Source organism: Saccopteryx leptura, chromosome 12 (genome assembly GCF_036850995.1).
Source record: "Saccopteryx leptura isolate mSacLep1 chromosome 12, mSacLep1_pri_phased_curated, whole genome shotgun sequence".
NCBI lineage: Eukaryota > Metazoa > Chordata > Mammalia > Chiroptera > Emballonuridae > Saccopteryx > Saccopteryx leptura.
This window is the reverse complement of record NC_089514.1, coordinates 57,419,452-57,446,473: the sequence shown is the minus strand read 5'-3', so window position 1 is coordinate 57,446,473 and position 27,022 is coordinate 57,419,452. Positions and strand designations below refer to the sequence as shown.

At 40.6% G+C, this 27,022-nt stretch overlaps 1 protein-coding gene across 1 annotated transcript in view; it reads left to right on the top strand.

The window, feature by feature from the left end:
• LOC136383889 (ATP-dependent translocase ABCB1-like) overlaps positions 1 to 26,106 on the top strand; it is a 120,775-nt gene extending 94,669 nt beyond the window's left edge. Inside the window, 11 exon segments of the mRNA XM_066353793.1 lie at positions 5,948 to 6,151; positions 8,673 to 8,773; positions 10,265 to 10,405; positions 13,033 to 13,189; positions 14,396 to 14,469; positions 14,471 to 14,511; positions 14,514 to 14,590; positions 21,315 to 21,521; positions 24,717 to 24,862; positions 25,695 to 25,747; positions 25,750 to 26,106. Coding sequence (XP_066209890.1) covers positions 5,948 to 6,151; positions 8,673 to 8,773; positions 10,265 to 10,405; positions 13,033 to 13,189; positions 14,396 to 14,469; positions 14,471 to 14,511; positions 14,514 to 14,590; positions 21,315 to 21,521; positions 24,717 to 24,862; positions 25,695 to 25,747; positions 25,750 to 25,886 — 1,338 coding nt within the window. The 3' untranslated portion in view covers positions 25,887 to 26,106.
• Positions 26,107 to 27,022: the final 916 nt, after the last annotated feature.

Sequence of the window (27,022 nt, the reverse complement as noted above, 5' to 3'; positions counted from 1 at the left end):
ATTGGAAGTTAACCCTAGATTAGTCACACGCGGAATTCTTTTCTGTGTATCACTATCTTCTTAAATATCTCGATTTCCAATAATCAAAGATGCTTTTGCTTCTGAGTAGCTGAGATTTTAACTTTCATTGTTGTACAATGGCTAGATTTCATAGTTTATGTATAATGATTTAAAAGTACCACTTACTTCATTTCCACAGTGCGTTGTGCAGAGAATATTAAAAATTTAATTGCGGGCCGCATAAATTCATTACGCAGGTCATATGTTGAACATGCCTGGTCTAGGGTATTCATAGTGAAAGTGATAACGAAGTAATCAGATTCTGGATATATTTAGAAGGTATAGTCAGCAGAATTTGTCTGCTGGTTGGGATATGAAAGGAAGGGGATTTAAGAATGACTCCAAAATTTTTAACCTGCATAATTGCAAAAATGGAGTTGCTTCTTGATCAAACTAGGAAGCCTCTTGGAAGAGCAGGTTTGGGGGTGCATCAAGGATTCTGTTTGGAACATAGTGAGTTTGAAATGCCAACATTTGATGTCCAAGTGGAGATGTCCAAAAGGCAGGTTGGTTTGCAGGTCTTGAGTTTAGCAGAGAAGTCTGGTTTAGAGACATGCATTTGTGGATTTTTCATGCATTGGTGGTTTTTAAAGCCATCAGACTGCAGATAGCCAAGGAGACGTGTAGCTAGAGAAGATGGCAAGACCTGGGCCCTGAGCTCGGGGCTGTCAGTATGAACTGCAGAGGAGAGAGAGGAGGGGCCAGTGAGGGAGAAGAGCAGTGTCCTGGAAACAATGTGGAAAGTATTTTGAGGAGGGAGCAGGCTAGGATATCAAATGCTGTTGACAAGCTTGCAAGATGACCTAACCATTTCAGAGTGCTGTAGCCACGTGGGGGTGTTTATGGTCCTCACAAGAACTGTTTCAGAGGTGTGGTGGGACAGTCTAAGGGGACTGGGCTCCAGAGAAAGGAGACAGGTGGACAAATTGTTAAAGGACTTTATGGTAAATGGGCAGAGGAAAGGGGAGTGTTAGGAGGAGGATGTAAAGTATTCATGTCTATTTTATTTTTTACTTGAGTTGACACAAGAATCAATTAATGAGCTTGGGGTAAATCTATTTTACTTTCTGGAGGAGCTGTTCTGAGGGACAGCAATCACTGTAAAGATTGTTATGTTCACGTTTTCTAAATCCTATATTCCTTAGCTGTACTTAGGTGCCGTAGTGTAGTCCACCTTTCACAGGGACCTTGTCACATGTGCTCATGTGCTTTCACAGACATACACATCCCCTGTCCCATCTGGTGTTGAGGACACAGTCCTGGAGGGAACACCAGCTCAGCCCATTGGCGCCGACCCCTGAGCAGACGCAGCCTGGGCATTCTGCCCTGGCTCCTTCCTCCCTCCTCTGAAACTCCTCTGGGGTGATGGCTGCATCAGGCCGCAGTGCTTTCCTTCATTTGTACAATCAGCAGTCAGTTCCTTCCCTCTCTTAGATTCCTCTGGGGTGATGGCTGCGTCAGGCCACAGTGCTTCCCTTCATTTGTACAATCAGCAGTCAGTTCCTTCCCTCTCTTAGATTCCTCTGGGGTGATGGCTGCGTCAGGCCACAGTGCTTCCTTCATTTGTACAATCAGCAGTCAGTTCCTTCCCTCTCCGGAGTTGTTTGGGAGGCCCATGGCCCACACGCACGGACTCCTGCATAAGCTGCACGGACTCCTTCACCTCCTGGTGAAGCCACTGTGAGCCAGAACTGTTCTCCAGAACTTAAAACAGTGGCTAAAAAAGAAAGACTGGGGAAGAGGAAGCAAGCAGATTGGTGAGTTTCGTTCTGGCCTAGGAACGCCCGGTATAGCTGTTATCACAAGTTGGCTGAGAGGATAGTTGTAATCACTTTATGCCACTAGCTGACCTCTTTGTGACGGAGGATTTGTGTGTGTGTGTTTATAAATATATATATACATGATATGTACACATAGATGTGTGTGTCTCTGTCTAGTCCACAGTGAGAACGAGTGTGGGTAGTTGTTTATGTGTAAAAAGACCTGAGACAAGCAGTGCTCTTGCGAATCTTTGCCACCTAAGTCAGGGCTAACTCAAGTTTGTGTATTAGTGATCCTGTTTAGGGTAAAGTTTTTTCATGTTTTACTTCACCATCAGTGAAGTGTTTTCTGAAATATATTTTTGAGTGAGTAGCTTAATTCTGCTAAATATAAATCAGAAGAAAATATATCTCAACACTTTGCACATAAAACAGTGGTTTTAACATTTTACTTATTTTGGCTTTAGGACTAGAGTTCTGCCGAGAAATACAGCAAAGGAGAGCCAGACAGAAATCACAAGCAACTATGTATTTTCAAAAAAAATTTGGAGGAGGGGGAGAAGGTGGTTTAGAAAAAGATGCTGTTAAATGTTTCTAATTTCAAAAAGAGGTCCAGGAAATGTGCTTTTACTCAATAAGAACAAACCTTTTAAAATTGGATTTCAAGGCCTGACCTGTGGTGGCGCAGTGGATAAAGCGTCGACCTGGAAATGCTGAGGTCGCCGGTTCGAAACCCTGGGCTTGCCTGGTCAAGGCACATATGGGAGTTGATGCTTCCAGCTCCTCCCCCACTTCTCTCTCTCTCTGTCTCTCATCTCTCTGTCTCTCCCTCTCCTCTCTAAAAAGAAAAAAAAATGAATTAAAATTGGATTTCAAGCAACATGGTGGTGTTTTGCAGAGGAAATAAATGGCAGGAGAGGGGGAATCGGAAAGGGGATGAGAGCCACACTAGAGAGGAAGGGAGGTGCAGACACGGAAGCACAGAGGACAGGTGCTGAGGGTCTGTCTGTGTGGGTTCCGATGGGAAGCATGTCTGTCTGACTGCCTCACATGTGGCCTGTGCTGTTTGGACTTACAGCCGCTCAGCCCTACTTATCTAAATTAAATTAAGCCAGGGGGTTTAATCTCCCTCCACCTCAGCTGAAGGTTCTAGATCTTTTAGTTCACCTTTCAAGTACATAAAAGAAGAAAGAATTTGTCATTTTTTTATCCATTTTACTTATTTCTATGTCTTGACTAACATCCAAAGCTAAATATTGTTTGTTTGATTGACTGATTGATTGGTTGGTTGATTGATTTTTAGAGAAAAACATTGATTTGTTGTTCCACTCAGTCGTGCACTCATTGGTTGCTTCCCATGTGTGCCCTGACCGGGGATTGAACCCACAACCTTGGCCTTTCAGGATGACACTCTAAATATATGAGCTAGCCAGCTAGGACCCCAAAGCTAGACATTTATATATGTGAAAGGTTATATGCCGGGATAACTCGTCTGTCCTGAACTTGGGCGATGTTCTGAGTACTGCTCTTAGTTGGTTGCTATGGAAATGAGCTCTGAGTAGGACTTGTAGATACTGAGAAAAAGAGCAGTCTGCATCCTCCTGTGCTGCAAACTGCAGGTTGTAACCTTTGACTTTTAAATTGAAAATGTATAAATACAGAGCTGGCTTTGAGGGCACTCTACTCTTTGACTTATGCCAAATTTAGCTATGCCCCTTTAACAGAAGCTCAGTGACTGCATTAAATAAAAAGAAATGCTCTGTTATTTATGCTGTCTCTCTCAGCCCTGGTGCATTTCCTGGTATGGAATTTACTGTTCAGAGGCTACTAGTAGTTGTAGCATCCTTTCCCCCTAATTACTGGTCTATTGTTTATATCACATAAGTGTTGAATGAGTTTAGAGTAGGCATGGCCAACATATGACCTGCATAATGAGTTTATGCGGCCCGCAATTAAATTTTTAATATCCTCCGCACGACGCACTTTGGAAATGAAATAAGTGGTACTTTTAAATCGTTATACATAAACTACGATATCTAACCGTTGTACAACAATGAAAGTTAAAATCTCAGCTACTCAAAAGCAGAAGCATCTCTGATTATTGGAAATCGAGATATTTAAGAAGATAGTGATACGCGGAAAAGAATTCTGCATGTGACTAATCTAGGGTTAACTTCCAATAATTGGTAGAATGGATTCATGATACTTCTTTATTTTTTAAAAAAATTCCATTATAAAGATTTACAACTTTTGTACTTGTCTGTGCAATTTTTATAAGCGATTGAATAATGGAAAATGTGGAAATTTTAAAAAGCTTGCCAGGGAATATTTAGTAATCTTCAGCTCAACTTATATTTGTGAACAAACTTTTTCTTTAATGAATCTAAATAAAAGTACAAGATCAAGATTGAATGATTTACATTTGGAGGCTGTGTTAAGAATAGCTACAAGTATAGAGCCAGATATTAAAAATATAATAGGCGATGGAAAGCGCCTCAACACATCACATTAGTTTTATTGTTAATTTGTTGTACTAAATTACTTACATTTATTCATAAACAAATTACATAATAAAATTATGTTTAAACCATTTTTGTATTTAACATTTTTAAATTTTAATATTTCTTCCAGCCCGTGAAAAAGTTTTCTTTCTAATCTGGCCCGAGGGCAAAAACTGCTGGCCATGCCTGGTTTAGGAGGTTGATGTTGGGGAACGGGGCATTGTAAAGGATTCTGTCTTGGAATTCAGAACTGAGAGAAGCTTTAGTTATTAATCACTGTACCTGCTCATTTTGGGGGTTGGGAGAAATTTGTCCAAAGTCACAGAAGTGGCAGTGACCATCCTGGACTTTACTTCACCCTACTCTTTACCTGAGACCAGCCCCATTCAAGCAGAGGAAGTTCTGGGAGTAGAGGATAACATGGGCTATTTCCAGACAAAGCAGGTCTGGGGATCAGGGGATGCATTTAAAATGCTTTGTGGCGCCCTGGCCGGTTGGCTCAGCGGTAGAGCGTCGGCCTAGCGTGCGGAGGACCCGGGTTCGATTCCCGGCCAGGGCACACAGGAGAAGCGCCCATTTGCTTCTCCACCCCTCCGCCGCGCTTTCCTCTCTGTCGCTCTCTTCCCCTTCCGCAGCCAAGGCTCCATTGGAGCAAAGATGGCCCGGGCGCTGGGGATGGCTCTGTGGCCTCTGCCTCAGGCGCTAGAGTGGCTCTGGTCGCAACATGGCGACGCCCAGGATGGGCAGAGCAACGCCCCCTGGTGGGCAGAGCGTCGCCCCATGGTGGGCGTGCCGGGTGGATCCCGGTCGGGCGCATGCGGGAGTCTGTCTGACTGTCTCTCCCTGTTTCCAGCTTCAGAAAAATGAAAAAAAAAATAAAAATAAAAAAATAAAATAAAATGCCTTGTGGCCATCGGCTGTTCCAGGAGGGAGGAAGAGAAGTGTAGAGAGGTGGACTGGATTAACTTTATAGCTTGACTACTGGTTTAGAGTTTGAATCACTGCAGGTTACTAAAAGTCATGCCTCAGGTTCCCAAAGCATGGAGTGTAATATCCTGATTTACCTAAAGCATGGAATGTAATATCCTAATTTACATTCCATAACTTTCAGCCCTCTGTATTTTTTCCAAATCAACTGCAGGTTAAATTAAACACAAAAAGCCAACATCTCAAATATGCCAACATACATTTGAATATTCTTAATGACAAATGTTTGGATTAAATTATAAGTAATTCTGCATCTAACCTTGGAAATTTCCAACATTCCCAGTTTAATATGATTGTCAGATTTTTTTCTCTTGTTAATTTGCAGAGCTCACTTTAGTAATCTTGATTTGATTAATGAAAATTTTCTTGGTATTAAAAAATCAGGAAAGAAAGAAATATGCAATTGAATTCTGATTGACCTTGTATTTTGGCATTTATTCTGAAGGCATGAAAATCTTCCTTTGACAAACCAAAGAAACTTACAAGTAACTCTTTATGTTTTATTTTATTACTCAGAGATAATTAATAGGTTTTCATGTAACTAAATTGTCACAGTCCTTAAGAAAATGTAAGCATGGCTTTTAAAGATACTGTCAAAGTGTCTGTCTGATATGTTTTGTTTGTTTGTTTGTTTTGCAGACAATAGGTGCCAGACTCGCTGTAATTGTCCAGAATATAGCAAACCTTGGGACAGGCATTATTATATCCTTAATCTATGGCTGGCAATTAACCCTTTTACTTTTAGCAATTGTACCCATCGTCGCAATAGCAGGAGTTGTTGAAATGAAAATGTTGTCTGGACAAGCATTAAAGAATAAGAAAGAGCTAGAAGGTTCTGGGAAGGTGAGTCAAACTAAGTTAATTGCTTACCTAAGTGGAGTAAGATATTCTAATCAGTGTTGTGCTGTTACTATAACTGAATACTACTTATGAGCTTGAAAAATGTTTTTCTAACTACGCCTCAAAGCAATCTTACAACTCAATAACAGAAAAAGAAACAATTCAATCCAAAAATGGGCAAAGGAAATGAAAAGACATTTCTCTAAAGAGGACATACAGATGGCCAACAGATATATGAAAAGATGCTCAATGTCACTAATCATCAGGGAAATTCAAATTAAAAGCACAATGAGATATCACCTCACACCTGTTAGCTTCATGCACTGTTGGTGGGAATGGAAAGTGGTACAGCCATTATGGAAAACAGTATGGAGAACTCTCCAACAAATTAAAAATAGAACTATTATATGACCTAGTAATTCTACTTCTGGGTGTTTATCCAAGAAATCCAGAACACTTAATTTAAAAAGACACATGCACCCCTATGTTCATTACAGCATTATTTATGAACACCAAGCTATGAAAGTAACCTAAATGTTTATCGATAGATGAATGGATAAAGAAGAGGTGGTCCATATATATAATGGAACATTGCTCAGCCATAAAAAATAATGAAATCTTGCTATTTGTGACAACATGAATGGACATAGAGGGTATTATGCTTAGTGAAATAAGCCTAACAAATACCATATGATTTCACTTTATGTAGAATGGGAAAAACAAAATAAATGAACAAACAAAACAGAAAATAGGTACAAAGAATAAATAGATGCTTGCCTTGTGGGAGAGTGGTAGGGGAACAGGTGAAAAACATGATGGGATTAAGTACAAATTTCCAGTTATAAAAACAGTCGTGGGATATAAAGTACAGATTAGGGTAGGGGTCCCCAAACTTTTTACACAGGGGGCCAGTTCACGGTCCCTCAGACTGTTGGAGGGCTGGACTATAAAAAAAAACTATAAAAAAATCCCTATGCACAATGCACATATCTTATTTTAAAGTAAAAAAACAAAATGGTAACAAATACAATATTTAAAATAAAGAACAAGTAAATTTAAATCAACAAACTGACCAGTATTTCAATGGGAACTATGGGCCTGCTTTTGGCTAATGAGATGGTCAATATGCTCCCCTCACTGACCACCAATGAAAGAGGTGCCCCTTCCGGAAGTGCAGCGGGGGCCGGATGAATGGCCTCAGGGGGCAGCATGTGGCCCGCGGGCCGTAGTTTGGGGACCCCTGGATTAGGGGATAATATTGTAATAACTATGTATGAAGCCAGGTAGGTACTGTTATCAGGTGATCACTTAGTAAGTTATATAAATATCTAATCAGACTTATACACCTGAAACTATTATAATGTTGTATGTCAACTGTAATTGAAAATTTTAAAAATTAAAAAGAATATTTAAATGATAGAAACTCTCTACAAAATAAATTGATAATATTTGTCATGTTTCTTAAAAATTAGCTTATTCTCTTTGACCTAGAGATTTCACTTTGAAGAACTTCTAAGAAAATAATTAAAAGGAACAAATGTTTATGTACAAGGATGATTATCACATTATTTTTAATAATGAATAAGTATAGAAAACCTTGTTCAATAATAAAGGAATGCTTTAAGTGGCTGGGATATTAAGTGGCCCATTACATATCCCATTATTTATGTATATTTAATGACCTTCAAAAGTGCTCTTGATATTTGTTAAGGCAAAAAATATAAGGTCAAAGATGGGATTGTTTCTCAGTTTTGTTAAATACATATATGCTTAGGGAAAAAAAATAAGCTAATTATTTCAAAAAAATAAGCTAATATTTCAAATTGTGTATGTAACTTTGTATTACTTTCTATACCCTCTCAATATTTTCCAAATATTATTCAGTTGTCATGAATGATAATTATAAAGAGAAACATATAAAAACATTACATTTTAAAAATATATAAAATTACTGGGAACTTAAAATGTGACTGTCATAGAAGAAATAGCACTGCAACAGATGTAAAATACAGAGTTCTCAGGTTAATATTGCCCCTACAAAGCTATGTGGCTTTAGGTAAATGCCTTTATCTGATTAAGCATTCTCTTTCTGTAAAGAGATTTAATTAGCCAATCTTCCTTCCAGATCTAAAACTCAATTTGATAAAATTACTTTGTATCCTTCTCCATAGTGAAGAAACTCTTAGGTCATAATAAGTTAATGATATTAATTTTATTATTATTACATATTACTTGTCTCTTTTATAGAATTCAAATTAATCACTATCATTTTTTGTGTTTTGTTTTTGTTGTTTTAATTTTGAGAGAGGGAGAGAGAGAGAAGCATCAATCGTTGTTCACTTTAGCTGTACACCATTGATTGCTTCTCATACATGCCTTGACCTGGGATCAAACTGGCAACCTCAGACTTGAGCCAGAGACCTCGGTGCTCAGGGTCAGCGCTGTATCTACTGTGCTGCCACCACTGGCCAGGCACCATCATTTGTCCGTGTGTCTCTTAGTGACTGGGTGCTCTCTGTTACAGATCGCTACCGAAGCCATTGAAAACTTCCGAACTGTTGTTTCTTTGACTCAGGAGCAGAAGTTTGAATATACATATACACAGAGTTTGCAGGTACCATACAGGTAATGACCACTGAAGAGTCTGAGGGGGTGGGAGTTTTCAGTCATCAGATTGGTTTTCAGGAGGATTACTTTGGCGGGAAGGTAGGGAACAAGTGGAGAAGCTACTAGAAAGGAACTATTTGGGAAGTGCTTGTAGTTATCCAGGAGAGAAGTCACATGACCCTGACCTAAGGCAGGGACTGAGGGGAAGAAGTGGGAAAGATGTTGAGAATGACTCTCTGATGCCAGGTTTGAATAATGAATTCATTACTTTCCCTCGTTGGCAATTAGTTCTTTGTAGAACATGACATTTGAGGTGTCCGTGACTTGAGGGGTGGTACTTCTTGAAGTGTGCCTTTTCTTCCTCTCTGTACTCTTCTCCCAGCGGAGCCCCATGCTCCTCCTTTAATGGTGTCCTCCAGTGAGAGCTTCAAAAGTGACATAAGCCTAAGTAAGCCCAACCTGAGTCTCAGTTTCTTCTATGGTAAAAGGTGGGAGCCTGACCTTATCAGTGGGTTTTCAAACTTTATTTTATGATAGAGCCTTTTTCACTGGAAATTTTATTTGAAATCTCAGTATATGAATGAGATAAAAGCAGAGTTGATCTGGTTGAAGCAGGAATAGGAGGCCCAGAGGGCTGTCCACTCGTCAGCCTGCTCTTACCCTCACATCGCCCAGTTCCACGTGGTTCACAGAGTCCATGAATGGTAACTCCCTTGGGAAACCTTCTCTAATTCCCGCAGAGAGTGAAGTGCTCCCTTCTTTCTCCCCATAACATGCGATTCCTCCATTGCTTAAACTCTCATCCACCCTGACTCCTGGGTCCCCAAGGGCAAGAACGTGCCTGATTCCTCCGTGTTGCCCAGCACAGTCTCTGCAGCTGGCAGGCATTGGGTAAATGAGTGTTGAAAGAATGTTTACTGTAGAGTACATATACCATATTTCCACATGTATAAGGTGCTCCCATGTATAAGATGCACCTTAATTTTGGGGCCCAAAATTTGAAAAAAATATATACTAAAGTTATTGAACTCAAGTTTTATTCATCAAAAAATTTATGTAAGTCTTCAACAGGCGCAAAAGAGTGGAAAATGCAAGTAAAAAAATCTATAACCACTGTAAGACATACCCAGTTTTTAGACCCCAAATTTTTTGAAAAAGAGGGAATATGGTATGTCAAAGAGTGGGGGAAAGGGGAGCGACTTCCATTTTTGAGTCCATAACAGGCTCTTCATGGTTTCCCAAACTTGTTTTATCTTTACTTCTACACGTTAAAGTGGTGTTAATCCTTCATTAATGATGAAGACACTGTGGCTCAGCGATTAGGCAGTTTTCTAAATTCTCACAAGTAGTAAAGTGAGGCCCAAAGTTAGTTTTTGGAAACTGAACCCGTTGTTGTCTGCCATGCCTCCATGTCCCACCACTGACCTATCACAGTTATGTTTTAAGTACTAGAAATACAAGTACTTAAAACAAGTAAGTTCAGTAAGTTTCCACCTGTCTCCTTTTCAGAAACTCTCTGAGGAAAGCACAGATCTTTGGGATCACATTTTCCCTCACGCAGGCAATGATGTATTTTTCCTATGCTGCCTGTTTCCGGTTTGGTGCCTACTTGGTGGCAAAGCGGTTCATGGAGTTTGAGGATGTTCTGTTGTAAGTATTAGATTCATATTTACACTAGAAATAAACCTGAGATGGACATGCTTCATGCCTGCATGGGGACCCTTTACTGTGAAGTTTCAGAAAGAGATGTTAGTGATTCAAAAGGTCTCATTTTACCACTGAGTCTCCATGTGTGTCACTGAAGCGCCCTGTTTCATTTGGGAAACCAGTGACTTCCCCTCACCCCAGTGCTGACTCACACATTTGACCTTTTGGGTCTGTGGCTAGTTGGGGTGGTCATTCAGTAAGGAGTTTCCAGAAGGCCTTGGCATAAGAATCCTTACCCTCAATCAAATACCCAGTTCCTTGTCAAGGACTCTGAACAGGGCAGCTAAGGAGCAGCTGTGGACCACCGAGTTCTGCAAGCCTTGGCAGGTTCCAGGGTAAATTTGCTCTCTTTGATAAAAGAAAAGTTAGAAGGTAAAAGCTGGAGAATTTGAGAAAAGACAAAGGAAAGCTAGATTGGAATTTCTGCAGAAAATTGTACCTCGGTCAAGGGGACACAGGCCTGAACTTTATTATACTTATAAATGACTCAGAGATGCAGTTTGGTATTGAAAAGTGTGTGTAATCTTTTTGAGTGTCTAGATTTGGTGATGGGTGAGATTCTGCCCTTTGATAGTATACCATCAATACTAGTAACATAGTCTTGCATTTGAACCAGAATCATCAAAGCCTGGCGACCTAATGTGTTAGTGTAATATTTTCATCCTCTTTAGTCATGGGCGTGCATGCATTACAGTATTCTCGATTGACCCCAAAAGAAAATTTAAAATTCCCACTTAATATCTCTGACTGACAAATGATATACAAGTGCTATTTATAACCACAACCAGGAGATCAAAATCAGGGATCATTGACAGTGGGGCTTTGATTAGATTAGGGGTCGGGAACCTTTTTGGGTGAGAGAGCCATGAACGCCACATATTTTAAAATGTAATTTCATGAGAGCCATACAACAACCCGTGTACATTAGCATTATCCAAGAATTTGGTGTTGTCCCAGAGGACAGCTGTCATTGGCTCCAGGCACCCGTAACCATGAACATGAGCAGTAGGAAATGAATGGATTGTAATACATGAGAATGTTTTATATTTTTAATGTTATTATGTTTTTATTAAAGATTTGTCTGCGAGCCAGATGGCAGCCATCAAAAGAGCCACATCTGGCTCACAAGCCATAGGTTCCTGACCCCTAGATTAGATAATCCCTTGATATATTGCTTTACTCCACAGTAAGGCATTGAGTTAATGAAAGTTGCTTTCGTCCAAGTTAAAGAGAGGGGAGATTGTCCAAGTAAAAGAGAGCAGATCATTTTGAAAAGATCCCCCAGGTCTAAATGAAAGCAAGCCCAAGATTAACCATCTGTGTGATTTATTTAGAGCTGGACTCTGGAGGAGAGGCAATGATGGACTCATTGTATTAATCTGGGAGGGCTCCCAAGTTTTAGGTCTGTTCCAGGCGTACTATTTAAAAAGGCATGTGACAAATGTATCCAGAGGAAGGCAACTGCAGTGTTGTGAGTGAAAGGAGCTATCGAAGTAAATTTTCCACACTATACCTGTCATGTAGAAGAAATCCCAATGTAACTTTCCTTCATCATTTCTGAAATTCTCCTGCTCTTTGTTTTCACAATATTTCAGTACTTGACGGACTGTCTTAAGCAAAAGGATATAGATTTTTTTCTTCAACTTGAAGACTATATAACAGTAGACTTACTCAGACTTGCTACTTCCTACAGCAGAGGCTGGAAGCCAAGTTAGGGGAAGGACATGGGCATAAACATTGAGAGCTGGCCTTGATCTCCTGGAAAGTCCCTCCAAGCTTGAAGGTGTTACGGTTCCCATGCTATAGGTTAAGACGGTTGATGCATTTTGGGAGCAGCATGATATCTGGGTCTATAAAGAATTCTTTCTTTACTGTACAGCTCATAGGTTTTCTAAAACTGATAGAATTCCACCACTACTGCCCATACGCATTATTGATTGCCACAATAATGCTGCCTAATACCCAACCATTACAGTAGCATACACTGATAAACATTTATTTTTGCTCACAAGTCTATGGGTCAGCTGGGCAGTTCTGCTGATCTAGGTTGGGCGTTATGGAGCTCAGCTAGGCTCACTCATGTGTCTGCAGTGAGCTATGAGCTGGTTGCCCAGGTCCTACACAGCTCTCCTCCATCTGTGCCTTGTTCTCCAGCAGACTAACTAGGCTTGTGGTAGTGGCAGAGTTCAGGAGGGAAGGCAAGAGCCAGAGAGAGAGAGAAGCATACAAAGCCTCCTGAGTCATTAGCTTGGACCTGGCAACATCACTTCCACCACATCCTGTTGACCAAAGCAAGTCACAAGACCAACCCAGATTCAAAGGGTAGAAAAACTAATTCCACTTCTTAAATGGAAGAGCTGCAAAGTCACATTATAAGAAGGTGAAGATACAGAGAGATGAAAAATGGGGCCATTTTACAATCTGTGACCCTTACATGAACTTATACAGACAAGTGGTTTTTAAGTTCTGTTAGTGATTGTTTGATGCAATGCTCTTTGTTGCAGTAGTACCAACTTTGAGACATATTCAGTAGTAATTTTTTGCACACATTTTATCTTTGTTATTCATAGAGTATTCTCAGCTATTGTCTTTGGTGCCACGGCAGTGGGGCAGGTCAGTTCAGTTGCTCCTGATTATGCCAAAGCCAAAGTGTCAGCAGCCCATATCATCATGATCATTGAAAAAATCCCTCTGATCGACGACTATAGCACAGAAGGCCTAAAGCTAGTGAGTTTGATGTTTTGATTATATGATCTGCTCCTAACTGATGAATGGAAGTATTGTGACAAGAAATTTAATAAAATAATTGCTTTTTAAAATTTGCTGATGATACAATGAAACTTTCTAGATCATGAGTTCATTTTAATAAATGTTACTAATATGTATTAACATCCAGTACTTTTATATGACAAAGTTACAGGTACATAGAAATACTGCCTGCTTTATAAGCAAATCCTGTTAATTGGGTTTATTATACATATGTAGATTATTCCTGGAAAACAGATTGCGTTACCACATTTGTCTTAACAATAGAGTCTATAAAAATACTGATTCTTTGGCCCTGGCTGGTTGGCTCAGTGGTAGAGCGTTGCCTGGCATGTGGAAGTCCTGGGTTCGGTTCCCGGCCAGGGCACACAGGAGAAGCGCCCATCTGCTTCTCCACCCCTCCCCCTCTCCTTCCTCTCTCTCTCTCTCTTCTCCTCCCGCAGCCAAGGCTCCATTGGAGCAAAGATGGCCCGGGCGCTGGGGATGGCTCCTTGGCCTCTGCCCCGGGTGCTAGAGTGGCTCTGGTCGTGACAGAGCGACGCCCCAGAGGGGCAGAGCATCACCCCTGGTGGGCATGCCAGGTGGATCCCGGTCGGGCGCATGCAGAGTCTGTCTGTCTATCCCCGTTTCCAGCTTCAGAAAAATACAAAAAAAAAATATATACTGATTCTTTGATATTTTATTTATTAACCCTTTGAGTAGTGAGTTCTTTTCATGCTTGCTGCCCCCCTGGAGTGAGTTTTTTTTCAAAAAATGAAATTAGTTCCAGTTACAGCAAACCGAGTAACCCCTTGTTCAAGCCAGCAACCGTGGGCTCAAGATGGTGAGCCTTGCTCAAACCAAATGAGCCCGCACTCAAGCCAGCGACCTTGGGGTTTCGAACCTGGGTCCTCCACATCCCAGTCCAACACTCTATCCACTGCACTACTGCCTGGTCAGGTGCCTTACACATTTTTAAAATAAAATATTTTGTAATCTGGATGGTCAGGCTGCACGAGGACATACATGAATATTTGTACTACTTAAAGGGTTAAATTCTAGCAGTTATAAAATACCCAATTATAATACAAGTTCACAACCTTTGACCACTGGTGCTAGAGGAATTAGAATATACAATGCATATCAGGATTGCAGCAATTGAATTTATTGGTACTGTTCCAATTTTAGAATACCTTGGAAGGAAATGTGACATTTAATGAAGTGGTGTTCAACTACCCCATCCAGCCAGACATGTCCATGCTTGGAGCTGAGCCTGGAGGTGAAGAAAGGCCAGACCCTGGCCCTGGTGGGAGCAGCGGCTGTGGGAAGAGCATGGTGGTCCAGCTCCTTGAGCGCTTCTACGACCCTTTGGCCGGGACAGTGGTGAGCACACATTCACACTCAGCTTACTAGAAGGTTTTTCATCATCTAAAAGCCTGGATGTATTTAATTTCACTGTAAGCCTTGGTCTTTCAAACAACAGTCCCACAAATTCTGACATCCTAGGTACAGCCTCTAAGCCAGGAGTCCCCAAACTTTTTACACAGGGGGCCAGTTCATTGTCCCTCAGATCACAGGAGGGCCGCCACATACAGTGCTCCTCTCACTGACCACCAATGAAAGAGGTGCCCCTTCCGGAAGTACGGCGGGGGCCGGATAAATGGCCTTAGGGGGCTGCATGCGGCCCGCGGGCCGTAGTTTGGGGACGCCTGCAGCTGAACCATCTGCCTCAGCCAACATCTGCAGCCTCTCTGTCAACACCACCCCTCTCCCTTCCCTTCATTAGGTTTCAGGAAGAGCAATGACACAGGCTACTACTGAGAGGTAGGGTAAGATAAAGACTGAAAAACACACGAGATAAAAAAGATAGCAACAGAGGAAAGATGTATGGAATACAACCAAATAAAAACAAAAGATAGAAAAACGAAAGAGAAGGATCAAAAAAGACACAAAACTAACAGAAAGCAATCTATAAAATGGCAATAGGGAACTCACAAGTGTCAATAATTACACTAAATGTAAACGGATTAAGCTCACCAATAAAAAGGCACAGAGTAGCAGAATGGATTAAAAAAGAAAATCCAACTGTATGCTGCCTACAAGAAACTCATCTAAGCAACAAGGATAAAAACAAATTCAAAGTGAAAGGCTAGAAAACAATACTCCAAGCAAATAACATCCAAAAAAACAGGCATAGCAATACTCATATCTGATAATGCTGACTACAAGACAGCAAAAGTACTCAGAGACAAAAATGGCCATTTCATAATGGCTAAGGGGACACTGAATCAAGAAGACATAACAATTCTTAATATATATGCACCAAACCAAGGAGCACCAAAATATATAAAACAGCTACTTATTGACCTTAAAACAAAAACTGACAAAAATACAGTCATACTTGGAGACCTCAATACACCGCTGATGGCTCTAGATCGGTCATCCAAACAGAGAATCAACAAAGACATAGTGGCCTTAAACAAAACACTAGAGCACCTGGATATGATAGACATCTATAGGACATTTCATCCCAAAGTGACAGAGCATACATTTTTCTCCAGTGTACATGGATCATTCTCAAGAATTGACCATATGTTGGGCCACAAAAATAACATCAGCAAATTAAGAAAAATCGAAGTTGTACCAAGCATATTTTCTGATCATAAAGCCTTGAAACTAGAATTCAACTGCAAAAAAAGAGGAAAAAAATCCCACAAAAATGTGGAAACTAAACAACATACTTTTAAAAAAATTAATGGGTCAAAGAAGAAATAAGTGCAGAGATCAAAAGATATATACAGACAAATGAAAATGACAATACAACATATCAGAATCCATGGGATACAGCAAAAGCAGTGATAAGAGGGAAGTTCTTATCACTTCAGACATATATGAACAAACAAGAGAGAGCCCAAGTGAACCACTTAACTTCACACCTTAAGGAACTGGAAAAAGAAGAATAAAGACAACCCAAAACCAGCCGAAGAACGGAGATAATAAAAATCAGAGCAGAAATAAATGAAATAGAGAACAGAAATACTATAGAAAAAATTAATAGAACAAGGAGCTGGTTCTTTGAAAAGATCAACAAAATGGACAAACCCTTGGCAAGACTTACCAAGGAAAAAAGAGAAAGAACTCATATAAACAAAATCCAAAATGAAAGAGGAGAAATCACCACGGACACCGTAGATATACAAAGAATTATTGTAGAATACTATGAAAAACTTTATGCCACTAAATTCAACAACCTAGAAGAAATGGATAAATTCCTAGAACAATACAACCTTCCTAGACTGAGTCAAGAAGAAGCAGAAAGCCTAAACAGACCTATTAGTAGAGAAGAAATAGAAAAAACCATTAAAAACCTCCCCCAAAATAAAAGTCCAGGCCCAGACGGCTATACCAGTGAATTTTATCAAACATTCAAAGAAGACTTGGTTCCTATTCTACTGAAAGTCTTCCAAAAAATTGAAGAAGCAATACTTCCAAACACATTTTATGAGGCCAACATAACCCTCATACCAAAACCAGGCAAGGATGGCACAAAAAAAGAAAATTACAGACCAATATCTATACTAAACAAAATACTAGCAAATCAAATACAACATATTAAAAAAATAATACATCATGATCAAGTGGGATTCATCCCAGAATCTCAAGGATGGTTCAACATACGTAAAACAGTTAATGTAATACACCATATCAACAAAACAAAGAACAAAAACCACAGGATCTTATCAATAGATGCAGAAAAGGCTTTGGATAAAATACAACACAATTTTATGTTTAAGACTCTCAACAAAATGGGTAATATCTCAACATGTTAAAGGCCATATATGTTAAACCATCAGCTAGCATCATATTAAATGGCACAAAACTGAAGGCTTTCCCCCTTAAATCAGGAACAAGACAGGGTTGTCCACTCTCTCCACTCTTATTTAATGTGGTACTAGAGGTTCTGGCCAGAGCAATCAAGCAAGACAAAGAAATAAAAGGCATCCATATCGGAAAAGAAGAAGTAAAGGTATCACTTTTTGCAGATGATATGATCCTATACATCGAAAACCCCAAAGAATCCACAAAAAGACTACTAGAAACAATAAGCCAATACAGTAAGGTCGCAGGATACAAAATTAACATACAGAAGCCTTTCTATATGCCAACAATGAAACGTTTGAGAACGAACTCAAAAGAATAATCCCCTTCATGATTGCAACAAAAAAAATAAAATACTTAGGAATAAACATAACAAAGAATGTAGAGGACTTATATAATGAAAACTATAAACTATTGTTAAGGGAAATTGAAAAAGATATAATGAGATGGAAGAATATACCTTGTTCTTGGTTAGGAAGAATAAATATAATCAAGATGGCCATATTACCCAAAGCAATATACAAATTTAATGCAATTCCCATCAAAATTCCTATGACATTCTTTAAAGAAATGGAGCAAAAAATCATGAGATTTATATGGAACTATAGAAAACCCCGAATAGCCAAAGCAATCCTAAAGAAAAAGAATGAATCTGGTGGTATTACAATACCTGACTTCAAACTATATTATAGGGCCACGACAATCAAAACAGCATGGTATTGGCAGAAAAATAGACACTCAGACCAATGGAACAGAATAGAAAATCCAGAAATAAAACCACATATATATAGTCAAATAATTTTTGATAAAGGGGCCAACAACACACAATGGAGAAAAGAAAGCCTCTTCAATAAATGGTGCTGTGAAAACTGGAAAGCCACATGCAAAAGAATGAAGCTGGACAGTTTGGCCCCTGTACTAAAATTAACTCAAAATGGATCAAAGATTTAAACATAAGACCTGAAACAATAAAATACATAGAAGAAGACATAGGTACTAAACTCATGGACCTGGGTTTTAAAGAGCATTTTATGAATTTGACTCCAAAGGCAAGAGAAGTGAAGGCAAAAATTAATGAATGGGACTACATCAGACTAAGAAGTTTTTGCTTAGCAAGAGAAACTGATAACAAAATAAAACAGACAGCCAACTAAATGGGAAATGATATTTTCAAACAGTAGCTCAGATAAGGGTCTAATATCCAAAATATACAAAGAACTCATAAAACTCAGCAACAAACAAACAATCCAATAAAAAAAATGGGAAGAGGACATGAACAGACACTTCTCCCAGAAAGAAATACAAATGGCCAACAGATATATGAAAAGATGCTCATCTTCGTTAGTTATTAGAGAAATGCAAATCAAAACTGCAATGAGATACCACCTCACACCTGTTCGATTAGCTATTATTAACAAGACAGGTAATAGCAAATGTTGGAGAGGTTGTGGAGAAAAAGGAACCCTCCTACACTGTTGGTGGGAATGTAAAGTAGTACAACCATTATGGAAGAAAGTATGGAGGTTCCTCAAAAAACTGAAAATAGAACTACCTTATGACCCAGCAATCCCTCTACTGGGTATATACACCAAAAACTCAGAAACATTGATATGTAAAGACACATGCAGCCCCATGTTCATTGCAGCATTGTTCACAGTGGCCAGGACATGGAAACAACCTAAAAGCCCATCAATAGAAGACTGGATAAAGAAGATGTGGCACATATACACTATGGAATACTACTCAGCCATAAGAAATGATGACATCGGATCATTTATAGCAAAATGGTGGAATCTTGATAACATTATACGAAGTGAAATAAGTAAATCAGAAAATACCAGGAACTGCATTATTCCATACGTAGGTGGGACATAAAAGTGAGACTAAGAGACATTGATAAGAGTGTGGTGGTTACGGGGGGCGGGGGGAAAGGGAGAGGGAAAGGGGGAGGGGGAGGGGCACAAAGAAAACTACATAGAAGGTGACAGAGGACAATCTGACTTTGCGTGATGTATATGCAACATAATTGAATGACAAGATAACCTGGATATGTTATCTTTGAATATATGTATCCTGATTTATTGATGTCGCCCCATTAAAAAAATAAAATTATTAAAAAAAATAAAAAATAAAGGAGGAAATTTATTATATATGCCAGCCACATATATCTTACACAGGGCAGTTCCAAAGTCCCAAATCGTGTGTGTCATTAATATTCTAGGGGTTGGTTATATACCGTTAATTATACATGGACGGGAAAATAACCTGACATCACGGTGTAAGCCTATATCTTTGTCCAGAGATACATACATTAACTACATGCTTTCAGGTGGGGAGAGGTAGTTTCCATGGGAACAAATGCCTGTAAATGGACCATTAGTATAAGAAAAGGTTTAATTTAATTTTTTTCTTCCTGTATCTGGCTAGCTATTCACCCATTTCCCCATTGGTATGGGGGAAGGTCAGAGAATCCAAGTCTCCTTCCTCTTCTGCATTTACAACAGTGCCATTGGCCATCTTGATTTTATGCTAATCACAAGTACAGAGATCATCTACAGAAGCTCTCTGTATGCTTAGCCCAAATTAACATAATGTTCTTTAAGCTTTCTAAAATATTAATATTAATTCTGTGGCCTTTGGTACCTTACAACAAGGCCTGTTCCTCAAAAACCTGATCCCAACAAACTCAGGGCAGATCAGAAACCTGACCTTTAAACCTGTTATGTAGTCATAGCAGTTATTTATTTCCAATCTAATCTCAGCTACTTTTTCTATGAAAACTTGTTATGTTATGTAAGAATAAGGATGTCAGGAAATATTCTAGAAATAGAACACATTGTATTAGTTTCCTGTGGCTGCTGTAGCAAGTTTCAGCACATTTAGTGGTGTAAAAAAAAATAAATATATTATCTTATAAATTGCAGAGGTCTAGATGTCCAAAATGGATCTTAGTGGGCTGAAAGCAAGTGGTTAGCTGGGCTGGTTTCTTCCTGGAGGGTCCAGGGGAGACCTGTTTCTTGACTGTTTCCAGCTCCTGATCTCCCTTCCTCCAGCTTCCAAGTCAGCACTGACTGATCGAGCCGTCCTCCTGTTGTACACTTTGGTGCTCCCTCTCTTGACTCCCTCTTCCATAGTTAAGGACCCTCATGGTTCCACTGGGCCCACTGGATAACCCAAGATAATCTCTTTGAGATTAACTGATGAGCAACTTTATACCTGTAAAGCCAGGAGGCACGGCCAGGGCCACTATCACAGCCGCCCGGCGCCCATACAGGTTCACATTGGATTCGGACAGTCAGTAAAGAAACAATGGAGCCAAAAACTGATAGGCCATTTTCTTTAATTCTAGCTTGCACCCGGCGGGCAAGTAAAAACACACACTGGGCTCCAAAACCCACTCACATTCAGTGCTCACAAAGCCACTGACTTATCCGAGTTTCCTAGAATCAAAGGTTTCTAGCTCACCAGCCTTATTCTCCTCAGTTCCCCATCTCCTTCCTTATCCCAGATACAAACTCTGCACAAACTGGCGTCTCACTCAGCACTCCGCCATCTTGGCTGCTTCTCCTGGCCACATGGCCTCTTTCTGCTGCTCTCTGCTCTGCTCCCTCTGCTCTCTCATGCTAATCATCCCAGGAACCAAGAGCAGCAAACTCTCGTTCTGCCCCCATTTTATATTGTAGCTTCACAACCTCTAATCCAATATACAAAATAGGGAAGTCTCTAATACAAAATCACTTCTCTGAGGCATGATTGGATTGTACCACCCCACATCAAAAAGGGTGGGAAAGGCTTAATCCCAGGCTACAAGGATTCTCAACACACATTAATATCACCTGGGCGACGGCCTCACGTGGGCAGCACCATTTTTAAGTGAGAATAATACATTTTATCTGCCCAACAATACCTTAATTCCCCTTTGCCACGTGGCATAACATTTACAGGTTTCATGGCTTAGAACATGGGTATCTTGGGAGTGTGTGTATGCAGCATGATTTTACCCAACACACACGTATCAAAACTAGGGTTAAAATGGAAGAAACATGATGGTTCTTCAGAGCACATAATTATGATCGTATTTAACTATCCTTGATAATCTAAACGATAACAACAAAAGTGTAGTCCCACAGTAATTTGGCAACTGCAATGTCTGAAGTAATGATACTACCCTTGCTAAATTCAAAATGTGCTGGTTCCAAAGTTTACCTGGGAGCTCTTCTTTTCTTAGCTCATTGACAGAAAAGAGATCAAGAAGCTGAATGTCCAGTAGCTCCAGGCACAGATGGGCATCGTGTCCCAGGATCCCATCCTGTTTGACTGCAGCATTGGCGAGAACATCGCCTATGGAGACAACAGCCGGGTCGTGTCCCAGGAAGAGATTGTGCGGGCTGCCAAGGAGGCCAACATTCACCACTTCGTTGAGTCACTGCCTGACGTAAGGGTCCCGGCCAGTTAGGAGTCCAGGAGCCCGTGGGTGCCTCCCTGGCCGATGGTTGGATAAGGGCTGGTTTCCCAAGGTGAAGAAAAATGAGCAGCCACACACTCACACACTCACACACGCACACACCCTTATACAAGCATCAGGCCACACTTCCTGTCCCCCTTCAGTGTTATGTTTACCGGGTCACCCGACTGACTTCCCCTGTGAACAAGCCTGACCTGACAGCGGGTATGTCTGGGAGGCCTCTCCCTTCTAGTCCAAGTGCAGGGCCAGGAGAAGCAGGCCTGAAGTCCCCTCCCTGTTTCTCTCCCAGCCTTCCTTCTGCCTCCTTGAAGCCTTTTCCCAAACCTCCAACCTCCCTGCAGAGTCAGGCTGGGGACAGGACCCATGCCAGAAAGAAGGCCCTCTCTGAATAGGGCTGAACCATGTAGTGACCGAGATGCCATGTAACTCATCACCATTGCACATTTTATGGGCCCCAAGCTGTGGCCTTTGAAATCGTCCCTGGGCTGTAGTCCCATGGCTGTCCTCTGAATTCCTCCCAGGATGCCAGACAAACACAACTTCTCATCCTCTTGAAAGCCCCTTCAGTCCTGTATTTTAAAGTACATTTTCACATGGCTCATCTAACCCTCCATCATCAACATTTACATTATTTATTGTAAGGAAGTGCCCCATAAGAAATTGAGTTCAGCAGCCTCCAGCCAGCAGGGAAGGCACTCGCCTCTTGGGGAAGTCTGGCAATGCCAGGTGGCCCTTTCCCAAGATTTTCTTTTCCTGAGTCTCTTCTTTAAGTAACTGCTGCTACCACATCATAGGCCCCAGGAGGGGACATTGTTCCCAGCCTTTAACCTTCTAGCCCAACTGTGAATAATTGGCCCTTTCCAAGGCTAGCATATTTTATTTCTTATATTTTTATTTTTCTATGACAGAAACAGAGAGACACAGAGGAACAGATAGGGACAGACAGACAGGAAGGGAGAGACACGAGAAGCATCAACTCTTCGCTGAGGCACCCTAGCTATTCATTGACACCCCCCCCCCCAACTGTGCCTCTACCAGAGGGCCACAGCAGACCAAGTGACCCTCTGCTCAAGCCAGTAACCCTGGGCCCAAGCTGGCGAGCCTTGCTCAAACCAGACAAGCTGCGCCCAAGCCGGCGACCTCAAGGTTTCGAACTCAGGCCATCCACATTCCAGTCTGACACTCCGTCCACTGAACCACCATCTGGCCAGGCAAGGCTAGCACATTTTAAAATATAGTCTCAATCCCCTGTACTAATGTCAAGGTCAGTGTTCTCACACATGGGCATGGACCAGCTCATCAGTGTCACCTGGGAACATGAAAGAAATGCAGGTTCTCAGGCCCTTCCCCAGAGCGTGGGAATTAGAAACTTGGAGGTGAAGTCTAGCCATGGATGTGTTAATAGCCCAGGTGATACTGACGCAGGCTGAAGTTTGAGAACCACTGGGTTAGGGGTTGGCAAAGACAAACGCAGAGAGTAACTATCACCCCGACTATTAAATATGCTTTGCCGCTCTGACATCTGTCTGCCACTGAGACCCCGCTTTTCTGGGCTCTTGGTCAACTCTGTTACACAGAGCACACTCATAGGTTCTTCTTCTCCGAAAAGGAAAGGAAAGGCAAATCCCTTCAATCCTGTTTTCTGTCTGAGAAGCCACTTCTTCCCCTGAGTGATTTGAACTAGAATTTACCTCGCCCGGCAGGAGGCTGGTCTCGTTACCCAGCTCCTCCCTTTGGGGTTAAACCCTGTGTTTACTTGCCTCAAGAGGCTCAATACTTTCTCGGTGCAACCTGGCCACACCTACACTTTCATGGGACACAGTGTTCCTGCCTCTGAGGCAGACGCAGCCCTGGGGTAGAGCCAGCCCCATGGTCCACCCAAAAGTCACCTGAAGTCTTCGTATCCCACCTGCAGGTGGCGCCCTCTGTCCGAGTGCCACGGAACTAGGGCTGTCAGATACAGCAAATACAAACAGGCAACACCATGCAGAACACGAAGTTTACAAACTCTGAGTATCAGAATCAGAGCCAGCAGTTTGACTAAAATTTTAGCCTCCAAGGCCTGTAAATAATAAGATAGTATTGTTCTCTAGGTTATACTGCCTTCACATCCTGTTTCGGCTCTCCCCTACATGCTGCTATCTCTGCCGTTATGTTGAGTAGTGACAATTATCTAATGTGGGCAACAAATAGGTGAAAAATTTTGGGAGAACTCTAAAACAAAAAAAATACTTCAGCTTTCTTTTTTAAAAAATTTTGTTTATTGACTTTTACAGAGAGAGAGAGAAAGGAAAAAAAAACATTGATTTTTGTTGTTCCACATATTTATTCATTGGTAGATTCTTGTATGTTCCTAACTGGGGAACCAAACCTGAAACTTTGGCCTATCAGAACGACTCTAACCAATTGAGCTATCTGGCCAGGGCTGAAAGAGTTCAGCTTTTAAAGTTATATATCGAAATAGAATTCTTTAGCATTCATTAAAATTGTTGAGATGGAGCAGAGAGTTTTTTAAAAACACATAAAAAAGGTAGCATCCCAAGGATTTCTTCCCTTCCTTGCTTTAAAATAATGGAGAGAGTATCACCTGCTGGTTATAAATGAAATGAGCTTCAATTATTTTCTTATGCTTAGGCCTTTCAAATCAAATTTCCTATCTTCTACCTCTTTGTCCCAAATATAATGAAACCAGAAGACTGGAAGAGACTAACATGACAAAATTCTTCCTCATACACATGCTGACTTGTTTACACTAAAACATAACTTTCAAGACACAAATGGTCTATTTTCAAGAAGAGAGATCAAACTTGTCATTGAGAGCTATGTTTTTGTTTAATTTCTATGAATCTGGCCCTGGCTGGATGGCTTGGTGGAGAAAGCATTGACCCGGTGACCCAGGAGTCACGTGTTTGACCCTCGGTCAGGACACATAGGAGAAGCAATCAATGAATACACACTAAATGGAACAATTCAGTGAAAAGAGTTGATACTTGTCTTCTTTCCTTCCTCTTCTCTCTCTCAATCGAAAAATTCTCTATGAACCCATTCTTAACTTCTAAACCTAAAAATTTTTTGTATGCATTGAAGTAGTTATCTTTTTTTCAGTAAGCAAGCTCGTTTTTATAATCTGTTCTTCTTTTTATAGTAATGAAACTCTATTTACAGAAATACAACACCAGAGTAGGAGACAAAAGCACTCAGCTATCGGGTGGCCAGAAGCAGCGTGTTGCGATCGCGTGCACCCTTGTTAGACAGCCTCACATTTTGCTTCTGGATGAAGCTACATCAGCTCTGGACACAGAAAGTGAAAAGGTAAGAATGTAAATCTGACTTATTCACACTTAAATCAGTTGCACCTGAGATATAATTTATGCTTCTTTCTTCCACAGTAGAGAAGAAATTTCAGCCACATAATGTTGATTGTTACTCATGTCACCTTTTGGTGGAATTTAAACACTTTCTATAGCTGCTGTTAAAGAAAACTAAGATAAAACAAGGCCAATTAGTCTCATAGTACTTACTTACGCTCCAGTAAACAGCCCTGGATCACTTTGTGTTGACCTTAGAAACTGCATTGAGGAGGCATATTTCCATTTCTACTGGCAGCATTTCTTCAGCAACTATGTAAAATATGGGAAAGCAACACAGTGTTGAAAGCTGTTGGTACCTTAAGATAAATATTAGTAATCATATGTCAGTTTGAGAAAAAGTTAAGCATTCTGGCACCTGAAAGACAGACAAGTTCTGAGATGTTTCCTGTCTTAAAAATACCAAAATGCAAAGAAGAAGGTGTCCCCATGCTCAGTCTTCCTGAATTTTCTGTAGAGCTGACCAGAGGCTGATGGAAGGATGTTGTGTGGCTAGGCATACCAGTAAACATTTCTAATGGGTGGATGGGCCGTATTTATTGTCCTTTCAGAATGGATGACTCGTGATTCGGAATGAATTCAAAGGAGAATTCGATTATCTTCTGATACACTAAATCCCTTGCTTTGTAAAATCTGTTACATTTCACTGGCATCATTGTTATAGAAGGACCTATTATTGGATAAATTAATTTTGAAGATTAGAAGAATATTTTGGAAGAGGAATTAAAGAGAAGGTACTATTTTTATCAGAATTAATTTACATGATTATTGAATGGGTCATCCAAGAAGCGCTGGACAAAGCCAGGGAAGGCTGCACCTGCATTGTGATCCCCACCGCCTGTCCACCATCCAGAATGCAGACCGGATTGTGGTGTTTCAGAATGGCAAGATCAAGGAATATGGCACCCAACAGCAGCTGCTGGCAAAGAAGGGCATCTATTTCTCCATGGTCAGTGTCCAGGCTTGAGCCAAGCGCTCTTGAACTGTGACCAGATACACTGTTAAATATTATCTAATGTCTGTGCTAAAATATGGCATTTAATCAAAGTTAAAATGTGAGAACATACTGAAAAAACTTACACAGTTACCTGTTTAATGACACAAGATGATTCCACGACATTTAGAATCTTCAAAGACTTTATAATTAAAGGAATCGGAAGAAACATCACCAAATAGAATAAAATAATGGTTTTTTTGTTTGTTTATTATAAATAAATTTTTATTAATTTTAATGGGTGACATCAATAAATCAGGGTATATATATTCAAAGAAAACATGTCCAGGTTATCTTGTCATTCAATTATGTTGCATACCCATCACCCAAAGTCAGATTGTCCTCCGTCACCTTCTATCTAGTTTTCTTTGTGCCTCTCCCCCTCTCCTTTCTCCTCCCCCCCCCCCCATAACCACCACTCTTGTCCATGTCTCTTAGTCTCGTTTTTATGTCCCACCAATGTATGGAATCATGCAGTTCTTGGTTTTTTCTGATTTACTTATTTCACTCCATATAATGTTATCAAGATCCCACCATTTTGTTGTAAATGATCCGATGTCATCATTTCTTATGGCTGAGTAGTATACCATAGTGTATATGTGCCACATCTTTATCCAGTCTTTTATTTTTTTTTTTACAGTGATTAAAGCCTTTAAGCAAACTCTTGGCCAGTACAGCAAGAATCCATAAAAGAGTAGTGTCCTTAACATGTTCACCAAGTCCAAGTTGGTACCAACACCATTCCAGATCCCTGCAAATGCAACCCAACCCCAGTTTAGTCCATTAGGAGCTGTCACAAAAAGAGGAGTTCAGGAAAAGTCCACATCCAGGAAAAGTCCATATGGCACTGTAATTGTTGTCACAATTCTATACTTTGCAGCTCACGTCCAAGTCACAATGACCGCTGCTTCTAGCTGGTAATGATTCAGGTAGACTGGAAAAGCCATCTGTAGCATGTGTGGAGATGGAGCTTCTGTTCTCCTCTGCCTGGAGAGATGAGACCAGGTTGCTTTTCCCTGGAGCTCTGCGACTGTGGCTTGGTAAAGAGAACCTTAGGATATACTAAGCTGGGTGGCAAAGGTAGATTCATAATACAAGTTGGCAAAAGG